The 12,500-nt window shown below is 40.6% G+C and overlaps 1 protein-coding gene and 1 non-coding gene across 2 annotated transcripts in view; one reads left to right on the top strand and one right to left on the bottom strand.

Annotated features, from left to right (window-relative positions):
- Positions 1-9,183, top strand: part of LOC115209807 (general transcription factor 3C polypeptide 6) — a 10,717-nt gene extending 1,534 nt beyond the window's left edge. Inside the window, exons 2-5 of the mRNA XM_029778360.2 lie at positions 2,494-2,580; positions 4,162-4,267; positions 4,784-5,003; positions 9,046-9,183. Of these exons, the coding sequence (XP_029634220.1) occupies positions 2,494-2,580; positions 4,162-4,267; positions 4,784-4,953 (363 nt within the window). The 3' untranslated portion in view covers positions 4,954-5,003; positions 9,046-9,183. The remainder of the gene's footprint in view (positions 1-2,493; positions 2,581-4,161; positions 4,268-4,783; positions 5,004-9,045) is intronic.
- A 1,006-nt stretch (positions 9,184-10,189) lies between these two features.
- On the bottom strand, positions 10,190-10,308 carry LOC115209970. The gene has a single exon (XR_003881341.1). It is a non-coding gene; the product is annotated as a 5S ribosomal RNA (ribosomal RNA).
- Between the last annotated feature and the right edge of the window lie 2,192 nt (positions 10,309-12,500).

Below are 12,500 nucleotides of genomic sequence, written 5' to 3'. Positions count from 1 at the left end.
CAGATTCTAGTGTCGATTTAGAATCAATAATCATGAAAAACTGCAGCATATTTTTAAAATTTTAATGTGGCAAATATCTAAAAATTATCAAGCTTTATTTCAAATACGAAAACAAAATGTTGTTTACTAGTTTCGGTTAATGTTTACAATATTACCTGAAAACGAAATAAAGAAAAAAATAGTGCAACGGGTGTAAAAAAAAAAAATGAGCCAGAAACGAATATGAAAACAAAAATGCACGGAAATCAACGAGGTTGGGGTCGGAGAGAGGATTTCGGAAAATTCACAAGATCCGAGTTTTTTCCTCGTACCTTTTAGGAAAATGCGGTTTTTTTTAAATGAAATTTTATATAAATACCTTTTTAAACGGCATACATTACAGTTATAAAGAAATTTGTGGGTAAAATCTTTTCTGAGGTGGTGGGGAGTGAACTTTGGAAAATTCACAAGATCCGAGGATTTTGCTCATAACTTTGAGGAAAATAAATATCTTTTAATGAAATTGTATATAAATACCTTTTTAAACGGCATACATTACAGTTATAAAGAAATTTGTGGGTAAAATCTTTTCTGAGGTGGTGGGGAGTGAACTTTGGAAAATTCACAAGATCCGAGGATTTTGCTCATAACTTTGAGGAAAATAAATATCTTTTAATGAAATTGTATATAAATACCTTTTTAAACGGCATACATTACAGTTATAAAGAAATTTGTGGGTAAAATCTTTTCTGAGGTGGTGGGGAGTGAACTTTGGAAAATTCACAAGATCCGAGGATTTTGCTCATAACTTTGAGGAAAATAAATATCTTTTAATGAAATTGTATATAAATATCTTTGAAACGATATGCATTACAGATGCATAATGTGCTGCAAACTGCTTATTTTTGTTCGGAAAAAAGTGGTGGGGAAAAACTGGAATTATTGGAAAATGTTTTTCTTTTTTTTGATGAATGAATTATGGTGACCTAATATGCCACAATCTGCAATCAATATATCCAGTGGTTTTTAAGAGTTATGTTTTTTGGTAGTATTTTTTAGAAAAGCATTTTGAGAGAGTGGGGCACTAAGAGTACCATCTGAGTGTGATCATTGCCAGAGCAACAAACTGGCTTCTGTGCCAGTGGCACGTAAAAAGCACCATTCGAGCGTGATTGTTACCTGCGTCGCCTTACTGGCATTTGTGCTGGTGGCACGTGATAAAACATTCGAGTGAGGTCATTGCCAGTGCCGCTGGACTGGCTCCTGTGCAGGTGGCACATAAAAAGCACAATTTGAGCGTGGCCGTTGCCAGTACTGCCTGACTGGCCGTTGCCAGTACTGCCTGACTGGCCCTTGTGCCGGTGGAACATAAAAGCACTCACTACACTCGGAGTGGTTGATGCTAGGAAGGACATCCAGCTGGAGAAACTTTGCCAGATCCTATTGGAGCCTGGTGCAGCCATCTGGTTCGCCAGACCTCAGTCAAATCATCCAACCCATGCTAGCATGGAAAGCAGACGTTAAACGATGATGATGATGATGTGGATTATATTGGATTGAAAATTCAAAGAATATTGAAAAGCATAAGTGAAAATGCAGAGGTTATACAAACTAGTGGTACCAAAGTCTGTGAAGAGATAAAGAATGATAAAGAATTCATCTGAAAAACAGTTAAGAGTTTGTGTATGTGTGTGAAACAAGTAAAAGTATAATATCAAAAAATATCTTTTTCATACCTCTTAAAATCACTGGATATAATATGTATAATATATAATAATCCCAGATTGCAGAATAGATTTGAAAAACTAAACCACTCTCCCTTCAAAATTTTTGGTACCGAAATCAGGTGACTAATGTGTTTCATTTTTGAGTGGGGAGGGAGAAAATGAGTGAGTCAGAGACAAAGTTTACCTAAACTTTCTAACAAACATATAAATCTCCATCGTTGGATTACTCTCTTTACTCTTTTCAGTCATTTAACTGTGGCCATGATGGAGCACCGCCTTTAGTCGAGTAAATCGACCCCAGGACTTATTCTTTGTAAGCGTAGTACTTATTCTATCGGTCTCTTTTGCCGGACCGCTAAGTTATGGGGACGTAAACACACCAGCATCGGTTGTCAAGCGATGTTGGGGGGGGGGACAAACACAGATACACAAACATACATATATATATATATATATATACGACAGGCTTTGGGCTTCTTTTAGTTTCCGTCTACCAAATCCACTCACGAGGCTTTGGTTGGCCTGAGGCTATAGTAGAAGACACTTGCCCAAGGTGCCACGCAGTGGGACTGAACTGGTATTGAGTAATAAAAGAACAGATGTATATAGTTGTGAAGGGTAGCAGGGCAGAAAGTAATAGAATTGTCGAAAAGTCATTTCTGTTCTCTTTCATATTTATTTATATTTCCTGGTCACATATTTAAATTTCTCAAACTGAATATTTATATTTCTCTATCCTTTATTTATATTTTTCTGAAATTTCATTTATATTTTCTTATATTTCCAGGAATCTACTGTTCTGGTTGAACTATCTGGAGTCATAGACTGTGATTTCCTCAACACTGAAGAAACTAAACATTACACCAAAGCCCTGGTAAGGCTGATGGATTCTTTAGAGCCTGTGATGACTTTGGATGACTATTCATCATCATCATCCAGTGTTTTAAATCCGGGTTTTGTCCCTGTTAACGGAGCTGGCCAGATCTACTTCCATAGCAACTGAAGCAGGCAGGTGCAGCCCACCTTTGGGCTGGCTGGTGCCCATTCTCCCTTGCTATCATGAAGTTTTTTTTGAGATGGATTTTCTACAGGGAGCATGCCCTTGCTTACCCCCAACCTCAGTTTCTAGACATGAGTGGTCCTGAAACGAGGCCTGTACCATGATTTTTTAAAAATGTGGTGGGAAGCTAGCTCAGGAAGGTGGCAAGCTGGCAGAATCATCAGCATGCTGGACGAAATGCTTAGTGGGATTTTGCCTGTCACAACGTTTTGAGTTCAAATCCCGCCAAGGTTGACTTTGCCTTTCATCCTTTCAGGGTAATTTTGCAAGGAGCTGGTATCCTGTCCAAAGAGGATTATGTATGCACCAGAGAAATTGGAAAACCATCCCTATGCTCCTTACAGGATGGTATGGACTAACCAGAGAGAGTGAGTGGCATAGGTTGGACAGGCCATCACGATCTGAGTTATTTCAGTACTACTTAAATACAGAGGTCCTGACACATCTACGTAATAATATAAAGGGGGTGGGGTGTAATCTAGTTTTACCAAAACTGCTGTGACTTCACATGACACTAACCCTAAAACTTTAACAGTAATTTTGATAAAATGAGATGACCTCCCCTTCATATCGTTACGTAGATGCATCAGGACCTCTGTATTTAAGTGGTGCTATTATTTCTTGTCAATGTTCAAATCAAGCCAACCTAGTCTTATTTGGAATATCTAGGATCACATTATCGAAAGTCTTTCTCTTTTATAAAGAATGGGTGTGATCCGAGGATTGTTTGGCTGCTATGTCTTGCAGGTCAAGCAAGTATATCTATCTAGAGCAAGTCAGAAACTACAAGCTGAAATGAATATTACAATGCATTCTGCCAGCTTGTTCTGCTCAATACCACAGATTTGCTTGTCAGTTGTTTGACCTTAACCAGTTGATCATGTCCCTTAGTGGCTGATGATATGTGCATCTCTGATCACAAGCAGAAGTAGTGGGGGAGCATCAAAGCCATGTGTTGAGAGGAATTCTTTGGGGTTTGAATAATTCACCTCTGGAAACATGGATGTTCATCATCATTAACCCACATTCAGGGACCTTGAGTGGTATGAGATACTCAGCCTGAAGAAATTTCTAACTGGGCCCCCACCTGCAAAGTCATATGCTGATTATCTTGATATAAGGTCACCATGGCATGCACATATGTTTGTGATGCATGTTGCATGTGCCTAGTGTACTCTTATCAGACAGGTAGTCATGATGGGTATATTGGGCTTCATATATCTGTACCCCTGTGTCACTTTGATGGCATGCATTGCTCTCTCACTCAATAATAATAATAATAATAATAATAATAATAGTAATAATGATAATAATAATCTTTTTCTGTATTTTATCATCATTACTGTTTCTCTTCATATCTCTATTCCTGTTAATTTCCCTTTTTTGTACCTTCAGGGCTTAGGAACCCCAAACCCAGTTGTACAAATTGGTTCACACATATTTTCTGGCAAATATGAAACTAATGTCGGTACTTCGTTACTTTTTGATGATGTAAATAAAGGTTGGTATAATTATTTTGCCAAATATCATTTTAATCCTTTTTTTTTTCTGTTTTAAAATTTAACACAATTGTTTTATATTTCTACTCTTAAAGAGAGTAGCTGGAGCACCACCTTTAGTCAAACAAATTGTCCCTGGGACTTATTCTTTGTAAGCCTAGTACTTATTCTTTCGGTCTCTTTTGCCGAACTGGTAAGCTACAGGGACGTGAACACACTAACATCAGTTGTCAAGTGATGATGCTGGAGACAAACACACACACAAATATATGACGGGCTTCTTTCAGTTTCCGTCTACCAAATCCACTCACAAGGCTTTGGTTGGCCTGAGGCTATGGTAGAAAACACATGCCCAATGTGCCACGCAGTGGGACTGAACCCAGATCCATGTGATTGGTAAGCAAGCTACTTACCACACAGCCACTCCTGTGCCTTCTGTTTAATTTTGCTTTTGAAATTTTATTCTTACAGTTCTTCATTGATTTTTTTTTTTCTTTTTCTTTTTCCTTTCTCTTCAGATGGTGCTACGAAATTAGAGTATTTATGCCACACTGATAAGAAGCTGCTTCTGAAACGGGTCTTCCTGCAAAAGAAAGATGATTCTCCAAGAATTGATATTGATGATATGGAAGACTGCAGTATTCTCTCTTCTGGTAATACCCTGAGGTCTTGTAATATGCCTATGTGATCCATCCAGAATGAAGCCTAACAGTGTCATAGTATCCATTTACTTGCAAGGTAACCAATAAAGATGACAGTTTTATTTATCTACCAATCAACCAGTATTTTATTTGCTAATTACATTCCCCCGTTAAAGCATCAGCCTTGTACTATTTGTTCTGTTTTCTCATGTTATGGGTTCAAGTTCTGCTGTGCGTTTTAGCTCTTTTGGGTCTTTATAAAGTACCAGTCATTCACTGGGGTTAATACTATTGACTGACTCCCCCCCCCCCGCCACCAATCAGAGTTGCTGGCCTTGAACCTAAAGCAGAAACACTTATTCTTTTACTTGTTTCAGTCATTTGACTGCGGCCCTGCTGGAGCACTGCCTTTAGTCAAGCAAATCGATTCCCAGGACTTATACTTTGTAAGCCTAGTACTTATTCTATTAGGCTCTTTTGCTGAACTGCTAAGTTGCGGGGATGTAAACGCACCAGCATCGGTTGTCAAGTGATGTTGGGGGGACAAATACACACACACACGTGTCACCTGTCTGTGTTTGGATTGTCCTTGCACAGGGGCCATCTGGACTCCCATTTGTGCCATGAACAGGGATTAATCTTCTCTCTTCGCTCTTTTGTGCCACATGGGCTCAACTCTCCTCCCCTCTTCATCTAACTTTCTCCCCCTACCTCTCTCCCTCTCACACCTCCTTCCTCCCACCCACCTCTCTTCTCTTGCTCCAACTCCTACTTCTTCACTTCACTCCTACCTTTCCTTCTCTCTTCTCTTCACTCCTACCCAACTTCTTCCCCCTTCATTGTAACCCCAACCCACTCCTACACATTCCAACTCCACCTCCCCACCCCATCCCTTACACCCACTCCCACATATCCCACCTCGACCTCCACCATCACCCTAACCCACACCCACCCTTGCGTTCCCCACTCGCCTCCCCACCTCCCAACACCATCACACTATCACACCATACACCATATCACACATCACATCACAACACACCAGCACTGACCACTTCCCTGCCCCACATTTTCACACATGCATATGTCAAGGTCACCAGCCCTCTTCCACACACACATTCAGACTCCTTGGTCATCCCAGGGCTATAGTAGAAGACACTTACCCAAGGTGCCATGCAGTGGGACTGAACCCAGAAACATGTGGTTTGTAAGCAAGCTACTTACCACATAATTAAAAAAAAAATTTTTATAATAAATTTTAAGCTCAATTTACACAAGAAGAAAAGAAACAAAAAGAACATTAAAGTGTAAACAATAAAATTATCAAGGAAAAAAGTACCTGTAATTACCCCACCAAGGAAACAAAAGAAAAGAAAAAGGGGTGGGATTAAGCAGAAGATGGTGGTGGTGGTGGGGGAGTTACAGATTGTACACCCCATAACAGATGGCATGTTTAACTGCGTCTTGCAGACATGATTGCAAAGGCGTTGCTGCAGAGAATGGCCAGCCTCTGGTGCATCGGTGTGTTTGGGCAATTTACAGGAATTTGATGGAATGGACATTTCCATTGTGTGGGAAGGGTCTCAGACTCAGCCACCACTTCTTGCATGTACTGTGGTCTTCTGCTGCAGCTGTCCCCTATTCTAATGTCCACTCCTTGATAACATCACCCCATGATCGTCTCTGTTGCTTATGAGTCTGTTTTCCATCCACCCAGCCCCTTGGCACAGAGGCTCTGAACCTTGATAACATGGTCAAAATATTTCTGTTTTCAATTCTGCTGCTGGATTTTAGTCTACTTTCCTTTTACCCTAGACTGAAGCACTTGTGCTCTGGGCTGCCCAACTGACCCATAGTACCAATCTATAGCATGTTGTCTTGGACGTTATCAGTTGTGTAAAGTCCATGCTTCATACCTCTTTCTTTACTACCCACAAGGGGCTAAACACAGAGGGGACAAACAAGGACAGGCAAACGAATTAAGTCGATTACATCGACCCTAGTGCGTAACTGGTACTTAATTTATCGACCCCGAAAGAATGAAAGGCAAAGTCGACCTCGGCAGAATTTGAACTCAGAACGTAGCGGCAGACGAAATACCACTAAGCATTTCACCCAGCGTGCTAACGATTCTGCCAGCTCGCTGCCTTGCTTCATACCAATACTTACCAAGTCGGGTACCATGGATTATCTCCCTTGTTACACACTGCCTCATCCAGTGATTATAAAGCTCAAGTGCAAAAACTCATTTCAGAAGCTGCTAAGAATTCAAATTAAATTTTACCTGTCTTTGAATACCATTATGGAATATGTAACTGTTTTGTTATCGTATTTTTGTGCAAATACACTACCTTTGTTTCAATTAATTTTGCCAGCTGTAGAAACCTTGCCAAATCAGATTGGAGCTTGGTGCAAGCTCCTGGCTTGTCAGTTCTCAGTGAAACTGTCCAACTCATGCCAGCTTGGAAAGCAGATGCTAAACGATGACGATAATAAACATTGTCACAATTAAACTGGTGTTTGGAATATAAATTAACATAAAAAGCACCATTCAACTGTGGTTAATGCCAGTGCCAGTGGCACATAAAAAGCACCCTTTGAGCATGGTCGATGTCAGTGCCACCTGACTGGCTCCCACGCCAGTGTCATGTAAAAAGTACCCACTACACTCTCGGAGTGGTTGGCGTTAGGAAGGGCATCCAGTTGTTGAAACCTTGCTAGATCAGACTAGAGCCTGGTACAGTCTCTTGGCTTTCCAGTCCTTAGTCTCTCGGCTTTCCAGTCCTCAATCTCTTGGCTTGCCAGTCCTGGGTGAAATACTGTTAAGTATTTCGTCCAGCGTGCTAATGATTCTGCCAGCTCGCCACCCTTCTGCATAATATTGGCACTAGGACAGGAATTTTGTGGGGAGGGGATGAGTCGATTACATTGACCCCAGAATTCAACTGGTACTTAATTTATTGACCCTTTAAAGGATCAACCTCGGCAGGATTTGAACCCACAATGTGCAGACAGATGAAATACTGCTAAGCATTTTACCCAGCATGCTAATAATTCTACCAGCTTGTTTCCTTACTACTACTAATAATGACTGCCTTGTATATGGACTCTTATGATTAAACACATTTTAGTTGTAACATCCTTCCAAACTTAGATGTCTTTCTATAAGGCCAAAATTAGATGTCTTTCTATAAGGAGATGAAAAGGGCATTAAGTAAAAATGAGGATAAAAGGGATGCAAAAAATCTTACCCCAGCCTTGAATAATTACACAGGCGTAGGAGTGGCTATGTGGTAAGTAGCTTGCTTATGAACCACATAGTTCCAGTTTCAGTCCCACTGCATGGCACCTTGGGCAAGTGTCTTCTACTATAGCCTCGGGCCAATCAAAGCCTTGTGAGTGGATTTGGTAGAGGGAAACTGAAAGAAGCCTGTCATACATATGTATATATATATATATATATATATATATGTATGTATGCGTATATGTTTGTGTGTCTGTGTTTGTCCCCCCAACATCGCTTGACAACCGATGCTGGTGTGTTGACATCCCTGTAACTTAGTGGTTCGGCAAAAGAGACCGATAGAATAAGTACTAGGCATCCAAAGAATAAGTCCTGGGGGGTCAACTTGCTCGACTAAAGGCGGAGCTCCAGCATGGCCACAGTCAAAGACTGAAACAAGTAAGAGAGATGTGCAGATATATAGTCAACCATAGAGTGACAGAGGCCTTATAGAAAGACATCTAATTTTGGAAGGATGTCACAGCTAAAACGTGTTTAATCATAAGAGTCCATACACAGAGCAGTCTGTTGAGCTTCTGTGAAGTGCAACTTCTGAAGATTGTTTTTCCCACCACTTCATCCCATGCTTTTTATGTGAGCTTAATGATGACTAAATTCTTCATTATTTTCAAAATTAATTGAAACAAAAAGCAGTATGCTTCAACATCAATGTGGTAAGAAACAGATTAAAGTGATCTAAATTAAAGAACTGCATCAAAATTTCCATTTTGATAATGAGAACCTAATATACTAAACTCCCCATTACCTACAGAAATACAGTAACAAAATGGTTAAATGATGCAATTGTAATTGTATAAGTTTAAGGAAAAGTTTAATAATTATTTTGTTTAATTTTCAGTCTATGATGGAATCAGACAGAAGACAAACTAAGAATGGTTTCTCTCCGAAAAGATGTTCAAAAACCTCAACCATCCTTCTGCCCAATTTGACCATTAACATTATGTAAATTAACATTTAAATAAATCTATCATCGATATTTTGGTGTACATTGTCTGTCTTGAAAAACCTCTCTTCCTTTTATTTTAATAAATTAGGAATATAATCAATGGAGGTGTTAGGTATTTTAGTTACAAACCATCATCATCATCATCGTCATTTAACATTCGTTTTCCATGCTAGCATGGGTTGGACGGTTTGACCGGGGTCAGGGAAGCCAGGAGGCTGCACCAGTCTGGTCTGGCAGTGTTTCTACAGCTGGATGCCCTTCTTAACGCCGACCATTCCGTGAGTGTAGTGGGTATTTTGTATGTGTCACCGGCACAGATGCCAGGGGAGGCGGGCAATGACCATGATTGGTTCGTGCTTTTTACGTGCCACTGGCACAGGAGCCAGTCAAGGCGGCGCTGGCGCTGGCATCAGCCCAGATGGGTGAAAATTTATTTTTGCTTTCTTGTTTGGAAACAATGAATTATAACATTTTTGGTATCAACCCTCCGGAGACCACAACTCCTGCTTAAATGGGGCAAACTTCCTGTTCTAAATCTTCTATCTATATTTCATGTTAATTTGTGTTCCCCACCCATGCCAGAATGGAAGACGGATGTAAATAATGATGATAACACTCTTTTACTCTTTTTTATTTGTTTCAGTCATTTGACTGCGGCCATGCTGGAGCACCGCCTTTAGTCGAGCAAATCGACCCCGGGACTTATTCTTTGTAAGCCCAGTACTTATTCTATCGGTCTCTTTTGCCGAACCGCTAGGTGACGGGGACGTAAACACACCAGCATCGGTTGTCAAGCAATGCTAGGGAGACAAACACAGACACACAAACACACACACACATACATATATATATATATACAACAGGCTTCTTTCAGTTTCTGTTTACCAAATCCACTCACAAGGCATTGGTCGGCCTGGGGCTATAGCAGAAGACACTTGCCCAAGATGCCACGCAGTGGGACTGAACCCAGAACCATGTAGCTGGTTAGCAAGCTACTTACCACACAGCCACTCCTGCGCCTATAAACAAGAGGGAATGCTTACAGCACCTAGGTTTCCCAAGCGGTCACCCATCTAAGTACTAACTAGGCTCGATGTTGCTTAACTTCGGTGATCAGACGAGAACCGGTGCTTTCAACGTGATATGGCCGTAAGCCACTGTTAATTATGACAAAATTATTTGGCTAAATTCTTCATTATTCTCAAAACTGTTTTAAACAAAAGCAGTGTACTTCAACAGAAATATGGCAACAAATGGGATAAACACCAGGGCATGTTGTTTTTTTAATTGACAACATACTTCTACCAAAATACAACAATAGGTGCAGCTGTAGTTGTGTGCCAAGGCGGCAAGTTGGCAGAAACGTTAACACGCCGGGCGAAATGCTTAGCAGTATTTCATGTCTTTACGTTCTGAGCTCAAATTCCGCCGAGGTCGACTTTGCCTTTCATCCTTTCGGGGTCAATAAATTAAGTACCAGTTACGCACTTGGGTCGATGTTATCGACTTAATCCCTTTGTCTGTCCCCTCTGTTTAGCCCCTTGCTGGCAATAAAGAAATAAGCAGCTTGTTTCCTAATCATGTGGTTCTAGGCTCAGTTCTACTATATGGCACCATGGGAAAGTGTCTTTCTACCATAGCCTTGGGCTGGCCAAAGCTTTGTAAGTGGATTTAGTTGATGGAAACTGAAAGATGCACATCACATATATATATATATATATATATATATATATATATATATAATATATATATATAATATATATACCATTTTTTAATGTGTATAAGGAACCCCCTAATTTGGAGATTTGAGGTTCAAGGAATTAATTTATTGATATCTATAATACTATCCATGTATAAGAAACTCCCATATTTTTTTAACCTAATTTTTGACAAAAAAGGGTTCCTTATACATGTAAAAATACAGTATATATATATATATATATATATATGGCACAAAAAAACATCATTTCGAGCGTGGCTGTTGCCAGTACCACCAGACTGGCCCTCATGCCAGTGACACGTAAAAGCACCCACTACTCTCTCGGAGTGGTTGACGTTAGGAAGTGCATCCAGCTGTAGAAACTCTGTGAGATCAGACTGGAGCCTGCTGCAGCCATCTGGTTCGCCAATCCTCAGTCAAATCGTCCAATCCATGCTAGCATGGAAAGTGGACGTTAAACGATGATGATGATGATGTTTATGTATGCGAGTCTTTGTGTCTGTTTGTCTCCCACCACTGCTTGACAAGCAGTATTGGTGTGTCAGTGGCCCTGTAACTTAGTGGTTCAGCAAAAGACACTGATAAAATAAGTACCAGGCTTGATAAAAAAATAAGTACTTCGGTCAATTCATTTGACTAAGAATTCTCCAAAGCGATGCCCCAGTATGGCCACAGTTTAATTACAGAAACAAGTAGAAGATAAAAGAAAAAGATAAATATTTGATTCATTGCATACCCTGAAAAGTGAATCATCTTCGTCATCAACATCATCATTTAACATCTGTTTTCCATGCTGGCATGGGTTGGACAGTTTGACAGGAAGTGGCAAAGCCAGGAGCCACACCAGGCTCCGTTTATATGTTTTGGCATGGTTTCTATAGCTGAATGCCCTTCCCAATGCCAGCCACTTTACAGTTTATACTGGATGCTTTTTATGGGGCACCAGCACCAGTGCTTTTTACAATGCAAAACTGAAATACTGAGCTTTGCAAAAGTCCTCTAGCACTCATTACAACTCACTCAACAAAGGAGACAATGATAGTTTTGATGCAGTTAGACATGCTTTTATTGGTTTAACATATAAACATGTGTCTAAATATTAATATTAATCATTGTGGCTGCTTTTGGCAGCAAGCATGTGCTCCGCCGTTCAAGAACTTGGACCTGGAGATCTCCATTTCCAGCGACTTTGAGGGCCACCACCCAGTGGTGTCAGGTGTCAACAAAGAGCCCTCGACTACAAGACAACCAAAATTTTTATTTTTTTCCAAGGTCTGGGTCTCCCGCCCCTAAGCCCTAGTCCATCACCTAATCACCCTTACCCGTCTTGTTGCTTAACAACAACAGCATGTGCTCCAGGTGAGACCTGAAGGCTGTGCACATGTTGTGGACAAAGTCCTTCCTCATGCTGGCACAAACGTGGTTTACAGAGGACTTCAGCTCATCGACATTGCTGTGACAGACCTTGCAGTTCTTGCCCTCAATATTCACCCATATGCTGTAGTCAAGGGGGCTGAGGTTGGGTGACTGCCATGGTCAAGAGTCCTTTGGCCAAAAGTTCATGTTTGTCCCTAACCACTCTTGCATAGCCTTGGCTGTATGGGGTAGGGCACTGTCCTGCTGAAAG

This window comes from Octopus sinensis, linkage group LG3 (assembly GCF_006345805.1).
Source record: "Octopus sinensis linkage group LG3, ASM634580v1, whole genome shotgun sequence".
In the NCBI taxonomy this organism is placed as follows: domain Eukaryota; kingdom Metazoa; phylum Mollusca; class Cephalopoda; order Octopoda; family Octopodidae; genus Octopus; species Octopus sinensis.
Note: the sequence above shows the minus strand (reverse complement) of the source record. Positions and strands in the feature narration are given on the sequence as shown.